This window comes from Hypomesus transpacificus, chromosome 15 (genome assembly GCF_021917145.1).
Source record: "Hypomesus transpacificus isolate Combined female chromosome 15, fHypTra1, whole genome shotgun sequence".
Taxonomy (NCBI): domain Eukaryota; kingdom Metazoa; phylum Chordata; class Actinopteri; order Osmeriformes; family Osmeridae; genus Hypomesus; species Hypomesus transpacificus.
In genome coordinates, this window is record NC_061074.1 from 8836805 (window position 1) to 8856310 (window position 19506).

A 19506-nucleotide genomic window follows, 5' to 3' on the forward strand; every position below is an offset into this window, starting at 1 on the left:
GCCTGCTGAGACCAGCTTCACATGTGATGTAGAACGAATAGGTGAGGAGATGAAGGGCGGAGGGAAGGATGGAAATGTGAATGTCTCTGAACTTCCCTTTTGTGAATTATATTTTCTCTGTCCCTCCCCCCTGTGTCCCTAACCTCATTTTCCCCTCCTTTCCTCCTCTCTCTTCAACCCCTCATCTCCCTTCCTCCTCTCCCCTCAACCCCTCCTCTCCCTTACTCCCCCCTCCCCTCCTCTCAACCCCCTTCCTCTTCTCTCCTCCCCTCCCCCCTCCTCCCCTCTCCTCCCCTCCCCTCCCTCCCTCCCCCCTCCCCTCTCCTCCCCTCTCTTCCCCCTCTTCTCCTCTCCTCCCCTCTCCTCCCCTCCTTCACCCCTTTCTTCCCCTATCCTCCCCTCTCCCCCCCCCCCCCCCCCCCCCACCAGTCTATGTGGAGGACAGTCTCCTGGGTGTATGGCGTCACGGTTGGCAGCGGAGGGGGGAGGGGTCACAGGCCTTACAGGAGCTCAGAGACCTCAAGAAGACCTTCCGTCTGGTAGACTCTGACAGGTACAACACACACCTGCACACGCACACCTGCACACAGAGGAATACACACACATAGACATACACACAGAGGAACCTGCTCACACACACACACACAGAGTAATACACACAGACACACACTTCCAAACCGTGCACCCCCTCAGACAGACATGCTAGGTGAGCAGAGTTGTAATTTCCACTCCCTCCAATTCCCCCGCAGGATCGTTGTCCTGGAAACACGACAGACGGAGGACCAATCAGGGCTCTGCAACCTGTACACTCTGGAGATTGCTCAGGACTACGTCCTCATTCCCTGACCCCAGGGCCTCATGGGAAATGTAGTGTGGACACTGAAATCAGACAAGTTTGTCATGAAAGGCTCTGGTCTATATGGACTTTTGCGGGTAATTTAGACAATATGAGAGTTTTATACTTCCAAATGTGTGTTTTGAGGGAGAGAGGGAAACCTTGATTGGTTGTGAGAATGCCCTTTGACCTCTACTTCCTGTTAAGGTCAACCTTGCTGACCTGATTGTCCCTTACAGGCAGGTTCATGCAGGATTCACTCTTTAGAGCTACAGCCAGCCTAGCCTCTCTCTTACACACATGCACAAACACACACACCTGTATTTACATATAAAAGCACTATTAATTATTTGTAATGACGTTTTAAAAAAAATTATGAATTAAGAACATTCTAATAAAATAGGGGTATCAGACTGAATAATATGTTTGTCATTCTTATCTCTTTTTGTATTTAACATTTTTACTTTGTCATTGAGGGGAATGTGGTTCTTTCACATTGACTGAAGCCTCTACGGAGCATGTGCACTGAGTGAAGTGAAGCCTAGGTCATATAGAAGTCAAAACAAATACAAATACATTTTGTATTTCACTACATAAACGTAGTATATAGTTTCAATCTGACCAAATGTTTGTCACGTTCTCCTTGTTGCCTCGAAGTAAAACTGGTGCTGCGCCAATTATGATCTAGCTAGCCTATAGATCATGTGCACTGGGACACTAACGACTCGACAAATTACAGAGTAAGTGGTCGGGGCTTGCTCGAGCTTTCTGCAGACGACCCCCCAGCAACTTGACGCACGCACGCAAGCTCGGCACGCTCGCTCACTGACAGAACACTGCCCCATGGACAGGCGCGAGCTCTCCGTGCCGCTGATGGCAGGAGGGGAGGCAGGCTAGCATGGCTCGCAAAGGACTGTCTGTCGTCGCCCGTTTTCTAGCAATATTCGAGCACTTTTGGTGACACGCTGGACTCGCCGTTGGATGTATATGCATTCTGCGGAGATCAGTCCATCTCTCTTGTTTCCATTGTAGTCTTCCGTGTTCTATTTCCAGGTCAAAATCTTGGGTTTCCTGTGCGGCTTGTTTGTACTAAAAATGGCCGGAGATGGAGCCGCTCTGAAGGATATCAATGAGATTAAATCCCAGTTCAGGACTAGAGAGGGATTCTACAAGCTGTTGACCCTCTCCGACTCTCAACAGCGTGGCGGACTATCTCGGGGTCCGTCCGCAGGTGCCACGGTGGGCCCCGGGGGCGGACCGGGTTCGATACCCGGCGGTGGGGTAGGTCTGGTGCAGGGGCCCGGAGCTGCCTCCTCCTCCAATGCCGCAGCCAACTCCTCTCCGGCGGGCTTCCTTCCCCCGGTCCGGGTCTCCATGGTGAAGCTCCAACCGGAGGACCCGAGCGAGGAGTCTGAGCGAGTGTGCTTCAACATCGGCCGAGAGCTCTATTTTTACACGTACACGAACATTAAGAAGGTAAATTGTCTCTCCGCCTTCAATTACAGGGTGACTGAGATTGATCACATTCAGGCAGTTAGCCTTAGCTAGTAGGCACGCTAGCTTAATTCTGACGATCAGTACTACTAGCATACTGTTGCTCGGAATATATCGTCATTATCAGTAAGAAACAATATCCTCAACATTGAGTGTATGAACGTCAATTAGTGCAGTTATGGCCGCGCTGAATGAGTGTACTGATGCCTAAACGGCACATAGCGGACCGTATGGGGCTGATCATAAAGGCGGAAACATAGTCAGGGATGGATGGATGGAATGTTACTATGTAGGCTACGGCAGCATCGTCGGTGCGTTAGCGTGACTGGACCATTTTTGGCCGCGCGCATCAAGATATTGTCCTAAAGCAAAATGAATGGGTATTCAGTGCATAGAATTAAAACAGCTGGAGTTATTTAATGCTCGATCCTTTACACAGCACGCGCATTGTAATATGCACTGAAACAGACCGGCCATAGGCTCGCGGAGACTTGAGGATGTGATGTATGAAGGCATGCGTGTGCCAACCTGTAGCAACGGGACTGCCGTTAGCAACTGGCTTTCTGTTGGATGAATTCTAATTTATCAGTGTTGTTTGAGGCCTGGATGGCCTGTCCAGATACAACTTCTATTTTGAATTTTTGAGGCTTCTAATTAATATAATTGAACCCCGCTACCCTGGTGAGACAATCACCACCATAGATCTATGATCACCACCATATGTGAGGTTGATTACTTTCCTTCTCTCTCTCTCTTCATCTCTTTTTCTCTTCCCATCTCTCTCTCTTTCTCTCTCTCTCTTCATCTCTTTTTCTCTTCCCATCTCTCTCTCTCTCTCTCTCTCTCTCTCTCTCTCTCTCTCTCTCTCTGTCTGTATCTCTCTCTCTCTGTCTGTATCTCTCTCTCTCTCTCTCTCTCTCTCTCTGTCTCTATCTCTCTGTCTCTCTGTCTCTCTCTCTGTCTGTATCTCTCCCCCACCCCACCCCAGGCGGTAGACCTCAGTAAGCCGATAGACAAGCGCATCTATAAGGGGACGCAGCCCACCTGTCATGACTTCAACCAGTACTCGGCCACGGCGGACAGCGTGGCCCTGATCGTGGGCTTCTCAGCCGGACAGGTCCAGTACCTGGACCCCATCAAGAAGGAGACCAGCAAGCTCTTCAACGAGGAGGTGTGTGTGTGTGTGTGAGAGGGAGAGAGCGAGAGAGTGTGTATGTGGGGAAGATGTGTGTGTGTGTGTGTTATGGAGGGGGGCAGGTGTTTGTATGCTTGTGAGTGTGTGTTTGGGGGGGGGGGGACTTGTTTGAGTGTGTGTTTGTATTGTTCTTTCTCTGAAATATGCATGAAACTGCAGAGTCATGCTCAGTGTTAATGAGCTGATCTAGACCAGGCATGTGGGAAACAGCTTCGTTGACACAGAGTTCTACTTCCTTTTGGAGGTGTTTTGTTAAGGTTCTGAACCAATTGATTGTGGTTGTAAATTCAGGAGATGGTGTTTGATAGGAGTTTTCTGTTCCATCTCAGAAGCTTCACCTCCTCTGAGAAGTCTCTGAAGCTTCTCTCTCTCTCTCTCTCTCTCTCTCTCTCTCTCTCTCTCTCTCGTTTCCCCTCATGTACATGCCTCTCTCTTGTGTCTCTCAGTCTGTCTTCATCTTTCATTCTGTGACTTGGTTGCTCTGATATTTATCATCATTAAACTGTCAGTGATAGAAGGTCAATGAAGCTACGTTCTGATGAAGCCAGAATCTTCCACTTCTTCTGATTCCTCTTCTTTACTTTCTCCCGTCCGTCCTCCCTAACCTCCCCCACTCCTCCCTCCCCTCTCTATCCACTCTCCTCTCCTTCCTCTGCCCCTCTCCTCCTTCTCCTCCTCCCCCCCTCTCCCCCTCCCCACTCAGAGGTTAATAGACAAGTCCAAGGTGACCTGTCTGAAGTGGCTCCCTAAGTCAGACAGCCTGTTCCTGGCGTCCCACGCCAGCGGCCACCTGTACCTCTACAACGTTGAGCACCCCTGTGGCACGGCCCCGCCCCAGTACTCCCTGCTGCGGCAGGGCGAGGGCTTCGCCGTGTACTCCTGCAAGACCAAGACCCCCCGCAACCCGCTGCTGCGCTGGGCCGTGGGCCAGGGGGGCCTCAACGAGTTCTCCTTCTCCCCGGACGGCGTGCACGTGGCCTGTGTGGGACAGGACGGCTGCCTGCGCGTCTTCCACTTTGACTCCATGGAGCTGCAGGGCGTGATGAAGAGCTACTTCGGCGGGCTGCTCTGTGTCTCCTGGAGCCCCGATGGGAAGTACCTGGCCACGGGCGGAGAGGACGACCTGGTCACCGTCTGGTCGTTCGTTGAGAGCCGCGTGGTGGCGCGGGGCCACGGCCACAAGTCCTGGGTCAACGTGGTGGCCTTCGACCCCTTCACCACCAGCGTGGAGGACGAGGAGCCCATGGAGATGAGCGGTAGCGAGGAGGACCTCCAGGGGGCGCCGCCTCCCCCGCCCCCCGTCCACTTCGGGAGGGTTCGCACCAGCAGCACGCTGTCCCGTCTCTCACGCCTCTCCCGGCACAGCTCACGGGGTGGCGGGTCGCCGGCGGTGACGTACCGGTTTGGCTCTGTGGGGCAGGACACCCAGTTCTGCCTGTGGGACCTGACGGACGACGTGCTGTATCCCCGCCTGCCGCTGTCCCGCGCCCTCACCAACACCTTCGGCTCCGCCCTGGCGCCCTCGGGGAGCGGGGGGCTCTGCAATGCCGGGACAGGGGGGGTGGAGGGGCACCATCACCCCACCACCACCACCACCACCACCTCCTCTAACCCCCACCAGCCCCCCACCCTGCCCCTGCCCTTGCCCCGCTCCCTGTCCCGGTCCAACTCCCTCCCCCACCCCGCTGTGGCCAACGTCTCCAAGGGCGCTGGGGCCACGGAAGGAGGGGGTGGAGGAGGAGGGGGCGGAGGAGGAGGAGGAGGGGGGGGGCGGGGGAGGAGGGGCAAACAGCACCCCGTTCAGCATCGGCCGCTTTGCCACACTGTCGCTGCAGGAGCGCAAGTCGGACAAGTCCGGGGCGGGCGGGGGCCACGGGGGTGTGGCCGGAGCTGAGAAGGAGCACAAGCGCTACCACAGCCTGGGCAACATCAGCAAGAGCAACGACAAGATCAACGTGGCTCCTCGCAGCGCCCGCCTGGACGCCGCCAAGGTGCTGGGCACCACGCTGTGCCCCCGCATGCACGAGGTGCCCCTGCTGGAGCCGCTGGTCTGTAAGAAGATCGCCCACGAGAGGCTCACCGTCCTGGTCTTCATGGACGACTGCATCATCACAGCCTGTCAGGAGGGCCTCATCTGTACCTGGGCGCGGCCCGGGAAGGCGGTGGGTGAGGGGGGGGGGGAACGGGTGGGGGGAGAGGAGTGGGAGGGATAAGGGGGTGAGGGTGTGGAAGGGGTGACGACTAGGGGTAGGGCTGTAGTCTTTAGGATGTCTGTATGGGATCACAGGGCCAGGTGGTAGAATACAGCATGTTGTAGTGTGTTGTGTACTTACCTTGGGTCTAATTCTTCCACTCTCTGCCTCCCTCCCCCTCTCTCTCCTTCCCTCTCCTTACCTCTCTCTCTCTCTTCCTCTCCTCCAGAACTTGACAGCACAGAATGGGAACTCTCCCAGTGGAACTGTAGTATAGCTGTGGGCCCAGCTTTGCCCTCATCCTTGACCCTGCCCCCCCCCCCCCCCACCTCTGTCAAAAGTGGGAGGGACTGAACTTCACCCCCCACCTACCCTCCTTGCCATAACAGTATTGCACCCCTGATGTAACACATGAACCCCCTTGCCGCCCTCACCCTAGCCAAAACCTCCTCGAGCACCTCTGAGGATGAACTACGTATAGTAACATGTATGGACCGCATTACCCAGAAGCCTTGAGGAGGACACACTTCCCCCATCTCCCCTCGGCCAAACACTGCAAAAGCCACGGCTGGTCTATTTTATTTATTTATTTTATCACAGGAACTGTAGTAATTTATATTGTAAATAGTGAGAATACTGTATAAAGACTAAAGTGTATCTTGAGTATTGACTCAACCAACCAGTGAAGAAAAATTCAAAGATCAATATAAATACGTGAAGATCCTACTTATATTATACATGGCATCATGGTGGGTTGTATATCTGCGGTTAAGGACGCCAAGATGGTGACAATGACGTGCCATTTTTGTGTGATCATTTCTCCGTTTGTCACATCCCAAACGAACATCATTTTGGTTTTGTCACAAAGACTTCCTGTTTGGGTCATGAAGAAGGATGACTAATGAGTAGTAGGATATGAGAGGGAGAGAGAGAGGAGGGGTAAAGAGAGAGAGAAGGGAGGGAGAGAGAGGAGGGAGAGTGTGGAAGCAGAGAATGAGAGGAAAGAGAGAGGAGGGGTAAAGAGAGAGAGAGGGGAGGGAGAGAGAGGAGGGAGAGTGTGGAAGCAGAGAATGAGAGGAAAGAGAGAGGAGGGGTAAAGAGAGAGAGAGGGGAGGGAGAGAGGAGGGAGAGAGTGGAAGCAGAGAATGAGAGGAAAGAGAGAGGAAGAAGGGAGAGAGAGGGCTGAGCTGTGACCCCATGGCTGCCAACCCCCCTGCTGTGTTACCAGAAGGTTCTATCTAGTTTGTCTTACACGGCTATGTTGGATTCACTACTAGTGATCTCAGATCCAAACTGCACTCGTACCATTCAGATCAAGCCTGTCCTCATTGGGTTGTACACTTCCAGTTCCTACAAAGTGTACTGCTAAGTCCAGGGTGAGATCCAGAGGGCTGTCTTGTGACCAGGCTGACACACACATACACCAATTTACTGACACAGTTCACCAGGACACACCCTGACACTCTAGATGCAGCCCAGCCCCCACCTACCCACAATGCCTCACGCGAGACTTTGCACAGACAACTGTCAATCTCATCTAAACCAACCAGAAGGAGGCTAAAAGCTGGCCTCGGTCTACTTGTAGTTTATTTTATTGATTCGTTTTTTCCCCTGTTGTGTTTGTGTCGTAGCTCCTATCTGAGGTTGTGCCCCTCTACTGGTGACAGCATTTCACATGTGTCAGGGGGGGGGGGGTCCTCTATGGAAGGGTTATTCACCATGTTTGTTTATCAGAACAGTTTTGACTCTTAAATTTGAAAACTCCCATTTCCAGCTGTAGAAGTCTGAATGGTAGTCACGGAATCACAAAGCCTGACGTCGGACAGACCATAATACATCTTACTTAGAGATGTTACGGCAGTATGTGTTGCTTTGTTGGGAGTCGGTTATACAGGCCAATGTAACAACACAGGAAACTCCTTAAATTCAGACAAATTTGACAAATTCACTTTATTATGAGTCTGTATTCAGTATGATTCCACTCGGTACTGTAGCTCTGAAGCGGGAGCCAATAGATCAGCTAGGAGTTACCTAGGCAACCATTCCCTTTCTGACTGTTAAAGATGACAACCCTGCTGACTGTCAAACACTTTCCTGTAACTAAGGGGCCAACGCAGTTTGTGTCTGTCTTGCCAGTTAATGAAAATAGCATTATCTGGGACTAGTCACATAAACGTACAAGTTACTTCGAAAATATACCGTCACGCCACTCGTGTTCTGAGTTGACGTTGCTGTACTGAAGTCGGCGACCTATCGAAAACTGTGACCAGGTGTCGTGGTTCGAACATTTGCTGAACAACGACACCTGGTTACAGTTTCCGATAGGTCACCAATTCTACAACAACCGTTTATGTGAACTCCATCTTCTCCATGCCTTGTCTGAAAGAAACAACTCAAAATAATTGTTTTACTTTTAAGTATACTTACATTATATGAGTTGTTGACAATAAGTATGTGAAAATACAAAATCAGTACATTTTAAGTACACATCCAATTGTGTGGAAAAGGAACAATATAATGAAAACGTATTAAGCTGTCATTTAATACTTTTACATTAGAAGTATACTCTTTTTTTTCTGCTTGTGAAGGGTAAACCATGCTGACTATACCAAGGCAAGAAAAGAATATGATAATTCCAGTCGTTTTTAACGTTTGTGTTCAACCGTTTACAGAACCAGAACCATAGCATGTCGTTTATTTTATTCTGTGTGCATTAAACACTCACGTGCGCCTCAGCGGATGAAGAAAGCAACCAGTACTGTACCGAGTTTGTATATGGAGATCTGTTATTAAACTAAACCTGACCGCTACTCGGCCTTCCCGTGTGTGTGTTATGACCTCAGCAGCACAAGTGTTTCACTGCAAGACCACTTGCATCACTTATTGTCAATAAAAGTGTGGGGGGTAGTGGTCTGAACAGCCTGTAGTTTAAGAGAGTGCGAGAAGTGACGATCTTGGTTTTTAACGGGGTGTTTAGACATACAGGGCCTAGCTACTTTAGATTTGGCTTTACCCACCCTATCAAAATTGGGACGATTATTTCCGATTGGCCCTAGTATACTGACAAAAAAAAATGTAGCTCTGTTCTTGCCTGGTACGGCTAAGGCAATCATCAAATAGCTGTAGTTTCATACAGCAGTCATAGCTTTATTTCACCCGATAGTTTTATTCAAATCGTTCTTTGACTTCTTTTTATTAGACTTTAGTCTAAAGGTAGAAGTCACCTTGACAGTTTAAAAGGCCGTTGTTCATATTCTTCCTGGCCAGTAGGCATCGCTTTATCGCACCTTTTCTCACAGCAAACTCAGAAGAAGAGGCGTGACCATTTAGTCGAAAACATACGAACCCGATGACGCGGGGCGTGGTTTAAAGCTGTTCGGACAGACGTCCAGCATGTTGGAAAAACAAAAATAATAACACGAATTCTACATGTTTTTCTGAAGCAATTTGAACTTCCAATATGGATATAAAAGCGAAGCCCGCTGGGAAACGGTAAGTCTGCCGACTTGATCTTTTTTTCTTTTAAATCTTGGTTCTGTTTTCACGTATTGTCTGGTTGTCTTGACTCGATAAGTTTCAGAAACGCGCTGCAATGTGGCATGTATTCCGGGGAAGGTTGCGCCAGCGTTGTTCAATTGATGTTAACAAGACAGTTTCCGTGTCTTCTGTGTAATATTTAGTTTTTTATTTACCACTCTTCATTGCATCATTTTATCAGGTATTGCTTTTGAAAGACGGTGTACGTAAAGAAACCAGTATTTTCTAGTTCCGGTAGTCTACGTTCCCTAGGATCAATATGTAAGCCAGTAGGCGACGTCCCAGGTCATCCATCGGCCATTTCACCAATGGTCACTTGACTTCTCGCCAGTTGCAATCGTTCTGAACGAAAGTTGTTGAACGAACACTCGATCTATTAAAAAATCGTGGGTCTCTATATGAAAAGCAGCAAAGCCTGATATCCCTCCCTGCTCACCGTAAACAAAGGGCCTCCCTTTGAAGGTGGTGGGGACTACACACACGATTCTATCTTTGGTCGTGAGGATCAGAAATAAACGTCAAATTTAAACGAAAATAATGAAGGTTATCAATGCATTTGTTTAGGCTATGTATGTTTTGAACGGGGCTGGTCTAATATCAACGAATCATCTTCTCCCTGTGACTTGAGACTTTTCCAGTCGTTTTTTTTGTCGCCCCAAAATGTTAATCTTAATGGTTGTCCACCAAACGGTAAATATAAAAACTAGTTAAGCTAAGTTTGAGTGTGACGGCCTTGATTGTCGTGCTATGGTCGCACTTCCCGTGGTGCGTGGCTGTATTCTTGCTCTGCCGATAGGGGCCTATGTAGGGGCTTACGTGTTGGTGTATGTCCCCTGCTCACCCGCACGTCCCCTCAAGTTGTTGGGGTTGGCAGGCAAGGAGTACGTGGTGTACCCTGGCACTATAGGATGTCCGTTATTCTTTACCTTTTATACTGTACTGCACTCGTAAATATTAGAGGAACACACACCACCCACACTCTTACACACACCTAATCAACTAAGTCCTAGGCTTACATTTCACAATACCTCTGGCAGTGGTTCAAGGTCTGATGTTAGCCTGCATGTCTAGTGTCTGTAGGTGATGCCAACCATATATCTATATATATATCTATATCTATGATGCCAACCACCAGCTGTATGACTGACTGTTACCTTCCCTGCCGACAGTAGACTGTGTCACCTGAAAAACCCTCCCTCCTGTGGGACCCTGTGGTCAAGGATAAGTAGTTCCGGTTCCTTCTCCAACATGCTCCTTGAAGTGTGTGTGTGTGTGTGGGAGAGAGAGTTTAAGTGTGCATACATCTCCAAGAGGGGCAGGACCCCTTCTCTAAATTCTCATTTGACCCGTGTAGCGACACACATTAAACCAGTACATACAAGTCTTGTGTGTAATCTGGAACATTTGAGTTCCTTCTAGAACCTTCTGGATGCTGCTCTCTCCTTTGTGTCAATCCTGCTTGACAAGGATCCTGCATGTCTTTATGCTACCGCCTCTCTCCCTTCCTCCCCTTGTTCTTCTCCCCTCCTCCTCCTCTCCTTCTCCCCCTCCAGCCCCTCCTGCATGCCTGCATGTGTTACCACGGAGACGTGGTGACAGTCAGGCGCTGGGTTAAGCCAGCGTGCCAGCCAGCCTCCTATAGCATACAGACACTTTGATTTACAGGATTGACCATGTGCATAGCGACCGTACGGCGACTTTATTAGAACACTGTAGCCTACAGCAGCACTGTCACATGAAGAATGTAGGTAGCTAACATTCAGCTAGCCTACAAACATGTCACCTATAGGTAACATCTTTCATGTAGCAAGTTGCATGTAGCCGACATTAGCATAGCCTACATACATGTGTGTACATCTAGCAAGTAGGCCTAGCATGTAGCCTATATTTATGTAGCAAGTAGCCTACCATTTAACCTTCATTCACCTGCCTTGTTACAAGCACCGTGTTAAGCAACAGCGCTGCGGACCTGGGTTTATCTCAGATCTCATAAAAGATTCAGATTCCGATGAAACCATCTTTGTTTGCCAGGTTTGTGCGTGTTTGTTTTGTCTAGTGGAAATTCCCTGGACAGGCCTGACAGTGCGTGCGTGTGTTTTGATGTGGTAAATTTGAGTTCCGACCCGTGGCTTGATGACAACATCTGATCGATGTGAACTAGTGAAATGAAAAGACCTAATAACTTCATAGTGTGTGTGTGAGTGAGACTGAGAAAGGGGTGGGGGGTGGGAATCTCCAAAATTGCCTCCTTTGTTTTCGAAAGTGTTGGAAAACCTTTGCGCCCTCCCCGGAGAACTCTTCCTGTCTCAGCTTATGTATGCTCGTAGCAGAAGCGTTTTCTGTTACAATAACATGACAGGCTGGTCCTGAGGGAGAGTAGGAATCTTACAAGTCGCCGTGTGTTACTAGTCTATCGTGTAGCCTAATATTTTTCTCCCACATATTTTCCAAATGATACGGAACTAAGTGCGTCCCGTATCAGCTCACGTCTTTTAGTTTACAATTACGCGACGATCTAGCGGCAACTGGAATCGAAGACCCGCAATAAAGTGTATTCTAAAATCCCTGGCTTAATCGAGCTGAACATTTTTCACAATGCAAAATAATGTATCAGAAATACCCGGTTTAGCCTGCTTTGACCAGACCCCGGATGAGCGGATGATGATGATGGATGGATTAAATATGTATTCATGCTCTTGTATAGGCTACTCTCTTCATACGGTGAAAAGGCCTTAGTCAGTGGAATAATTTCCCAAATCTCTGGGAAAGTTCCTACGCTGAAAACGTGAATAACAGTGGGCTGATTGAATCTTTCTGATCTAAGTACAGTAGTTCTGAGAAGCAAAAGTCCAAAGAACTTGGAAACGCCGGCTATAATCCATAAACCCTGAACACGACTTCAAAACTAGCAACACTAGCAACACTGCACACATGACAGGGGGGTCTGAACACAGAGTCCTGTATGCACGTGTGTGTGTGGCTTAGTGGTGCCAGACGAACCCAGCTGTGTCCTGGTTGGACATACTGTTCTCACTGCCCCGGTCCTGGGGAGGGAGGGAGGTGGAGGAGTACTTTCTACATATAAGATGGGTATCAGTTTGGACTTCCTGTGACAGCATGTGAGAGAAATGGTGTGAGAGAGGAGGAAAGGGGGGGGGGAAAGACGGGGGAAATAGACGGAGGGAGGGAGAGGGGGAAAGAGAGGAGGGAGAGGGGTAGAGAGAGAGAGAGGGAAGGAGGGAGAGAGAAAGGCGGGGATAAAAAGAGGCAACTGGCGACGTTTAGGAAGAATGCCAAGTCTACTGGTATAGGGGCATTGATGGGTGTGTGTGTGTGTGTGTGTGGAGGGGTTGGTACGATGGGGTTAGATACCATAAACAGGGTATCAGGAACTGCTTGTGTCCTCATGAAGTGAGGGGGGAGGGAGAGACAGTACAGTTCATGTCCCTGTCTGGACTCAGAGGAGCTGGGAGATCAGTGGACTGCTAGAGGACTTCAGATCCTGTATACTGGACTTCTGAAATACTGAACTGCAATGTCGGAAACAGAGGGATGTGTTCTGGATGTGTGTATAGAAAAATATGTTTTGTAAGTGTGTATAAACATTTTGTTTATTTGGTTACGTTTGAGTGATTTAATTTGAAAAAAACCTTTTCAGTCTTGTAGTATTTGGGTAAAGCTGCCATGAAAATGTTATGAAATGTTGTTTGGGAGGTGTTGCTGTAAGGCTGATTAGCCTCTTTTTACCTCTCCTCCTTCACCTCTTCACCTCTCCTCCCCTCCTCTCCTCCTTCACCTCCTCACCTCCTCTCCTCCTTCACCTCCTCACCTCTCCTCCTGCACCTCCTTCCCCACCCCCCCTCAGGTCCAGCTCAGAACAGAGGAAGGTGCGTTCCCGTGACGCCGCACGTTGTAGGCGGAGCCAGGAGACGGAGGTGTTCTACGAGCTAGCCCACTCCCTGCCCCTCCCCCGCAAAGTCTCCACCCACCTGGACAAGGCGGCCATTATGAGGGTGACCCTCAGCTTCCTGCGCATGTACCGCCTCCTCCACTCAGGTGGGCTCCCATTGGTCCAGTCGTCACAGCTAAAAATATAACTCCTGGCGAGTGATTGGTGGAGAGGGTCGCTCTGACTCTAGCAACAAGCGATGCGGAACCCCCCTTTAACAGATGGCATTGAGAAGCGGTTTTCTGACGGCTTGTGTGTGTTTCTGTCTCAGGGGAGGAGGAGGGGGCGGAGCCTGATGCGGAGGGGGAGGAGCTTACGGACAGCTTCTACCCTCGGGCACTGGCGGGTTTTGTCATGGTGATGACGGAAGAGGGAGACATGATCTACCTCTCTGACAGTGTCAGCAAACACATCGGCATAACCCAGGTGGGTTAGCACAGCTAACGCTAATATCACATAACCCAGGTGGGTTAGCACAGCTAATTCTAATATCACATAACCCAGGTGGGTTAGCACAGCTAATTCTAATATCACATAACCCAGGTGGGTTAGCACAGCTAATGCTAATATCACATAACCCAGGTGGGTTAGCACAGCTAACGCTAATTTCACATAACCCAGGTGCCTGTTTCTGGCTTCTGCCTAGCAACAGGACGTTACAGAATCAGGATGGGATGATGGTGATGTTGTTTGATGTTGTTGTTGTTGTTTAGTTGGAGATGATTGGCCAGAGCGTGTATGACTACATACACCCTTGTGACCAGGAGGAACTACGAGATCTTCTCACATTCAGACCAGGTGAGACAAGAGGTTTTAGCCACTCAGAGAGCTCAGAGAGCAAGACGGCTCATGGATTAGCCCCCCCTCTATCCTCCCTCCCTCCCCCCTTCTATCCTCCCCCCTTTATCATCCCTCCCTCCCCCCCTTCTATCCTCCCACTAGGTCTGTCTAACAAGAGGCAGCGTTCTGAGAGGAACTTCTTCTTAAGGATCAAGAGCACCATGACCACCAGGGGGCGCACTGTCAACATCAAGTCTGCCACTTGGAAGGTAGCCTAACACACATACATACACACATACATACATACATACATACATACATACATACATACATACATACATACAGTGACCAGAAGCATGACCCTGAAAAGGAGGGCACTTTGGTCCAAAAAGAAGGACAATCCCATAAAGTAGAAAAAAAATCATGTTAAGGAGCCCAGCAGAACTATCATTATCCTTGTGCTGTTCTGTAGCTGCATGCCACTCTAAAGCCCCTTTCTTCCTACTACTCACGTCTATATCAATGCGACAGAGCTTACAGAAGGCATGATATTGATCTGTGCCGCTCTCAGGGGCAAAGTGGAGTTCTGAACTCCACGTTGGTTTGAAGGAGGTATTTCTGTTCGGGGATCTGAAAGCCTACTGAACACTCGCCACTGAAGCTCACACGGGGCGGAAATTGCGACCACACATGACCATTTTGTGTTGGCTCAGTATCCATGGAAACCACTCAGTGTGTGGGTCTCAGGAATGTTTCACATACACACACACACACTCAGGTCAGGGGTAACCTTGGTCCGGTTTACACTCCACAGATGTGTGTGTGTGTCTTCGTCTTCATGTCTCTGAGAGGTCCTCCTCAGCCTCACCCCCATGTCTTCTTCTGTGGTCAGGTGCTGCACTGTACAGGTCACGTGCTGCAGGAGGACTCATCGCCCCCTGCTGGTGGCGTGCTGACACTGCTGTGTGAGCCTATCCCTCACCCCTCCAGCGTTGAGTTCCCCCTGGACAGCAGCACCTTCCTCACCCGGCACAGCATGAACCTGCACTTCACACACTGCGAGGGCAGGTCAGACACACGTGCACGCACTGTTTTTACACGTGCAAACTCTCACACACAAACAACATTTCTTTGTCACACACACATGCTCGCAAACCATCATCTCTCTCTCTCTCTCTCTCTCTCTCTCTCTCTCTCTCTCTCTCTCTCTCTCTCTCTCTCTCTCTCTCACACACACTCACAGAAATAAACATTCCCCATCTTCTCTTCTCTGTGTGTCTCCAGGGTGACGGACTTGGTGGGATATCAGCCTGATGATCTGATTGGACGGTCTGCCTATGAATTCTATCATGCCCTGGACTCTGACCATGTGACCAAGAGCTTGCATATCCGTAAGTGTGCTGATGGGGATGTTCTCTGCTGTCTCAATACACCCTCGATACTCTCCCCCCTCCTTATCTTCTCCACTTCCTATCAATCATATCCTTTTCTGCTCTCTCCTCCACCTCCTCCTCCTCTCCCCTCCTCCCCTCCAGTCCTGACTAAGGGTCAGGTGACCACTGCTCAGTACCGCTTCCTGGTTAAGAGCGGTGGGTTTGTGTGGGCGGAGACTCAGGCCACTGTCCTGTACAACAGCAAGACATCCCAACCTGAGGCTGTGGTCTGCCTCAACTTCATCCTCAGGTACCCCCCCGCCCCCCGCCTGCCTCACACACACTACCACCTCTCTCCATCCCTTTTCTTACTCTTCATCTCTTATTCTTCTGTCCTCTCTCTCCCTCCTTCCTCCCACCCCTCCTCCTCCACTCCTCCCCCAGTGTGGTGGAGCAGCCTGACGTGGTGTTCTCAGTGGAGCAGACCCGCTGCGGTCCTCATCCCAGCGCTGAGAGTGAGGAGGCCCAGGAGGAGGAGCAGGGCCTGGGCTGCACAGCCAGCAGCAAGACCCCTCCTGGAGATGGAACCTCCAGCAGCGACACCCAGGAGCTGCTGCCGCTGGCCCCGCTGTCTGCAGACACCGCCTCACCTCTCTCAGGTGACCACACACACACTGGAACAGTCACACACACAACCAAGTACACACACACACATATACACTGGGACACTCACACACTCTAGAGCAACACATTGATTTACTGTGTGTGTGTGTGTGTGTGTGGAAGCAGACTTTGTGGAGCTGTCCTTCGCCAGTTCTCCCAGCCCTGACGCCGTCCCAGACGCCCCTCAGGACCTCTGCTCCCCCAGCCTGCGCCTGCTCCTCACCCCCATCTTCCAGCCCCTCTCCTCCTCCTCCTCACCTGCTCCTGCCCAGGTGAGTACACCACACACCTGAGCCAGGCCCTGAGCTTGGGCATGAGGATTCTCTTCAGTTAGCGTTAGTGTGTGGGGACTGGACAATAATACTGTCTCTGTGTGGGGACTGGACCATAATACTGTCTCTCTTAATCTCTCTCTCTCTCCTCTCCCTGCCCCTCTCTCTCTGTCCCCTCTCTCTCTCCCTCTCTCCCCTCCCCTCTCTCTCTCCTCTCTCTCCCTCTCCTCTCTCTCTCTCTCTCCCCCAGCCCTCCATTGAGGAGATGTCAGGCTGTGACGAGGTGCAGACGGTTCCTGCCGTCACTCCAGAGGACGGCGTGACTGAGGTGGGGAGGGGGAGAAAGGAGAGAGGGATATGGGGGAGGGAGAGAGAGGGAGGAGGGAAGAAGTGGAGAGAGAGATTGTGTTCAAGTCAGATTAATTCAAGTTAAGTTCACTTTCTTAAGATCTGTCTGTCTGTTCTGACCTGTGTGTCTCTCTCTCTCTGTGTGTGTGTGTGTGTCAGGGTGTGGAGATGATGGACTTGGAGATGTTGGCTCCCTACATTTCCATGGATGATGACTTCCAGCTCACCTTCCTCTCCCCAGTGCTCCCCGACTCTGACCCCTCCGACCCCCCCTCACACCTGCTCAGCACACGCAAACGGTACCAACACCATCCCTAACATACACACACACACCACTACCTCTCTCTCAGGTAACACGCACACAAACATGCCACATGTAAACATGAATGCAACTATGATGTTGCGGGCCGAGGTATCAGAAGTGATGTGAGGCTGAACTCCTGCTGTGTGCCTGACAGGACCCACCAGCTGGACAAAGACACGCCCTCCCAACTCCTGATTGGCTACAAGAGACAGAGACAGGTCCCCTTGTCTCTGGAGCAGGAAATGCTACTACTGGTGAGGGAAGGAGGGGAGGAGAGGGGGGGTGGGGCTGGGGAGGAGAATAGAGGGAAGAGGGAGGGGGGAAGAGAAAGAGACTAGATGATGGGAAGATGTGAAGCATGCAGTTAAAGTGTGTGTGTGTTTCAGGACTGCATGGAAGAGGCTGATAACCCTGAGTTGGACCTGGAGCTCCTCCCACTGGGGAGGAGCCAGTTACTGACGGACAGAGACCCCGTGTTGGGGGGGCCACAGGGCCTTTGTGACACAGCAGGTAGGACACTCACACACACTCACACACACACACTCACACACACTCACACACACTCACTCACACTATCAGGTTTGGGGTTATTGATGAGCTGTGCATATTAAGCCTCTCTCTGCTCTTATTCTCTCCAGGCTTGATGAGGGACATCTTCGTGTCCCGCCCCCCCGACCCCATGGGCCCAGACCTGCCCCTCGTGTCCTCCTTGACTTGAGGGAACAGCTGTCACTCAAACCAGACGTGGTGGCAGATTGGCTGCCATCATTTCTGAGATAAAGTAGCCAAGATTGAACAGAAGCAGCAGTTAGAGGCAGATAAGCGCGCGCACACACACACACACACACACACACACACACACACACACAGCCAAGTACTTAAGGCGAAATCTCAATTCTTCTGTATTTTCCCAGAATGTAGCTCCAGTAAGCCTCGCTGTACTAACTCAGATGTATCACACAAACGCACACGGGTTATCAGAAGATATTCCAGTTTTTACCTCAGGCGAACCTAACCCTCAGGCGAACGTTAGAACAGTTACAGAGAGCTACTGCCCAGCACTCAATCCCACCGTCACCACGGCGACAGCAGCTGTCGCTGCGACAGGGACGGTTCAAGCCAAAAATCCAGTTTCACACACGTCGGATCATTCTAGAATGTGTGTGAAGTTTGGCTCTCATCCTCATGTCATCATCTCAGTGCAGGTGTGTCTTTACCTCAACAGATCTCACCGAGAGCTTGTCAGGCCTGTGTGTGTTGGACAAACTTTCATAAAAGCTTCGCACACATATCTCTACATCCTTTTCACAAAGAGAACAGATTATAAAAGTGGCATATTTTCCATAACATTTTATATACTTTACATACTAAACCTCTGTGAAAAGTTTTTTTTATTACATATATAACATGCCCTCTTGTGTGTGGGAATACACCATAAAAGCTATACTGTATTATCATTTTTGCTTTATTCATTTACTTGAAGATAGAACTCAAGCAGTAAAATATATTTCTTTCATTAAAAGCGTGCTTAATATTTAGAGAAATAGCTGACACATTTTGTCTTATGTCAGAATTTAATTAGATTTTAATGTAACTGTTACTTACTCCTTTGTCTTGTCATTGATACTTGTATGCAAAAGGAGGAAAAGCAACAAGGAGATGGAAATCCTGTCAGACAACTGTGCTGGTTTAAAGCACAGATGTGTTGCTGTATTAGAACACCCAGATAGTCCAATACTGTTTGTTTATTGATCAAGATCACATTTTTGAATAAGGAACAATCGTCTTCGATCTCCACATATTCAGGTCCAGCTTTTTTGTCTTTGAATTATTTACCAATAATGTATCATGTCATACAAAATATCTGCAATATCATGTTATGTATTTCAGTAAGTTTACTACAAGCCATGCTTAAGAGAATGTAGTTTACAATGGTGCCTTTTTATCAAAACCATCTTGCATTTTTTTTGATACTGTAGTGTACCATACCATTTTCCTTGTATGAATTATTAAAAAGTGTAATTTACATGAACTAACACTTCTCTCATCTTTGTTTCTGTCCCTTTGTATCAAATAAATGATATTTGTCATGATTTATTAGAAAGTTGAGTGATGGGTGACAGAAGCAGGAGAAAGAGAGACACAGAGAGAGAGAGGGGGGAAGACATGCAGCAAAGAGCCCAGGCTCGATTCGACCCTAGACCTCTGCAGCAAAGCCTCAGCCTCCTGGGGTGCCCAAGATGGAGACACGTCCATGTAGCACCGACAGTGATAGGCTGGCTGCTGTCTCAATGAAGTTAAACAGGCTTGCTCCAGTTTCATTCACCAACACAGGTCACTACAGCCCTGACCACATCCTCAGAACTGGGAAATTCAGATTGTTCATCTGTGTTCCTCTTTGCCAGGAAGACTGCTAGCTCGTCTGTAATCCAGACCACAGGAGCCGACACTTCTGCTTCTCAGGAACGTTACAAGAACTGGGCCAGTCGATGTCTCAGCCAACATCCTCTCAGTGGGGGGGGGGGGGGGGGGGGGGGGGGGGGGGGCTATAGGATTGGGGTTAG

General features: G+C 49.8%; 3 protein-coding genes across 3 annotated transcripts in view; all 3 read left to right on the forward strand.

The window, feature by feature from the left end:
• Positions 1-1253, forward strand: part of LOC124477432 (mitogen-activated protein kinase kinase kinase kinase 5-like) — a 23444-nt gene extending 22191 nt beyond the window's left edge. The window contains exons 30-32 of the mRNA XM_047035211.1: positions 1-41; positions 430-553; positions 750-1253. The exon at positions 1-41 is cut by the window's left edge and continues 52 nt beyond it. Of these exons, the coding sequence (XP_046891167.1) occupies positions 1-41; positions 430-553; positions 750-846 (262 nt within the window). The 3' untranslated portion in view covers positions 847-1253. The remainder of the gene's footprint in view (positions 42-429; positions 554-749) is intronic.
• Positions 1254-1356: 103 nt separating this feature from the next.
• Positions 1357-6702, forward strand: zmp:0000000529 (WD repeat-containing protein 20). The gene is given in 5 exon segments (XM_047035212.1): positions 1357-2311; positions 3318-3500; positions 4228-5292; positions 5294-5686; positions 5946-6702. Coding segments are annotated over 5 exon segments (2070 nt in total). The 5' UTR covers positions 1357-1930; the 3' UTR covers positions 5994-6702.
• A 2353-nt stretch (positions 6703-9055) lies between these two features.
• On the forward strand, positions 9056-18978 carry hif1al (hypoxia inducible factor 1 subunit alpha, like). Its single transcript, XM_047035516.1, has 15 exons — positions 9056-9208; positions 13119-13309; positions 13474-13628; positions 13916-14000; positions 14145-14251; positions 14875-15050; positions 15267-15373; positions 15518-15665; positions 15800-16014; positions 16145-16290; positions 16541-16618; positions 16798-16937; positions 17097-17196; positions 17329-17452; positions 17581-18978. Exons 1-15 carry the CDS (start codon positions 9177-9179, stop codon positions 17658-17660), a joined length of 1884 nt encoding a protein of 627 aa, XP_046891472.1. The 5' UTR covers positions 9056-9176; the 3' UTR covers positions 17661-18978.
• Positions 18979-19506: the final 528 nt, after the last annotated feature.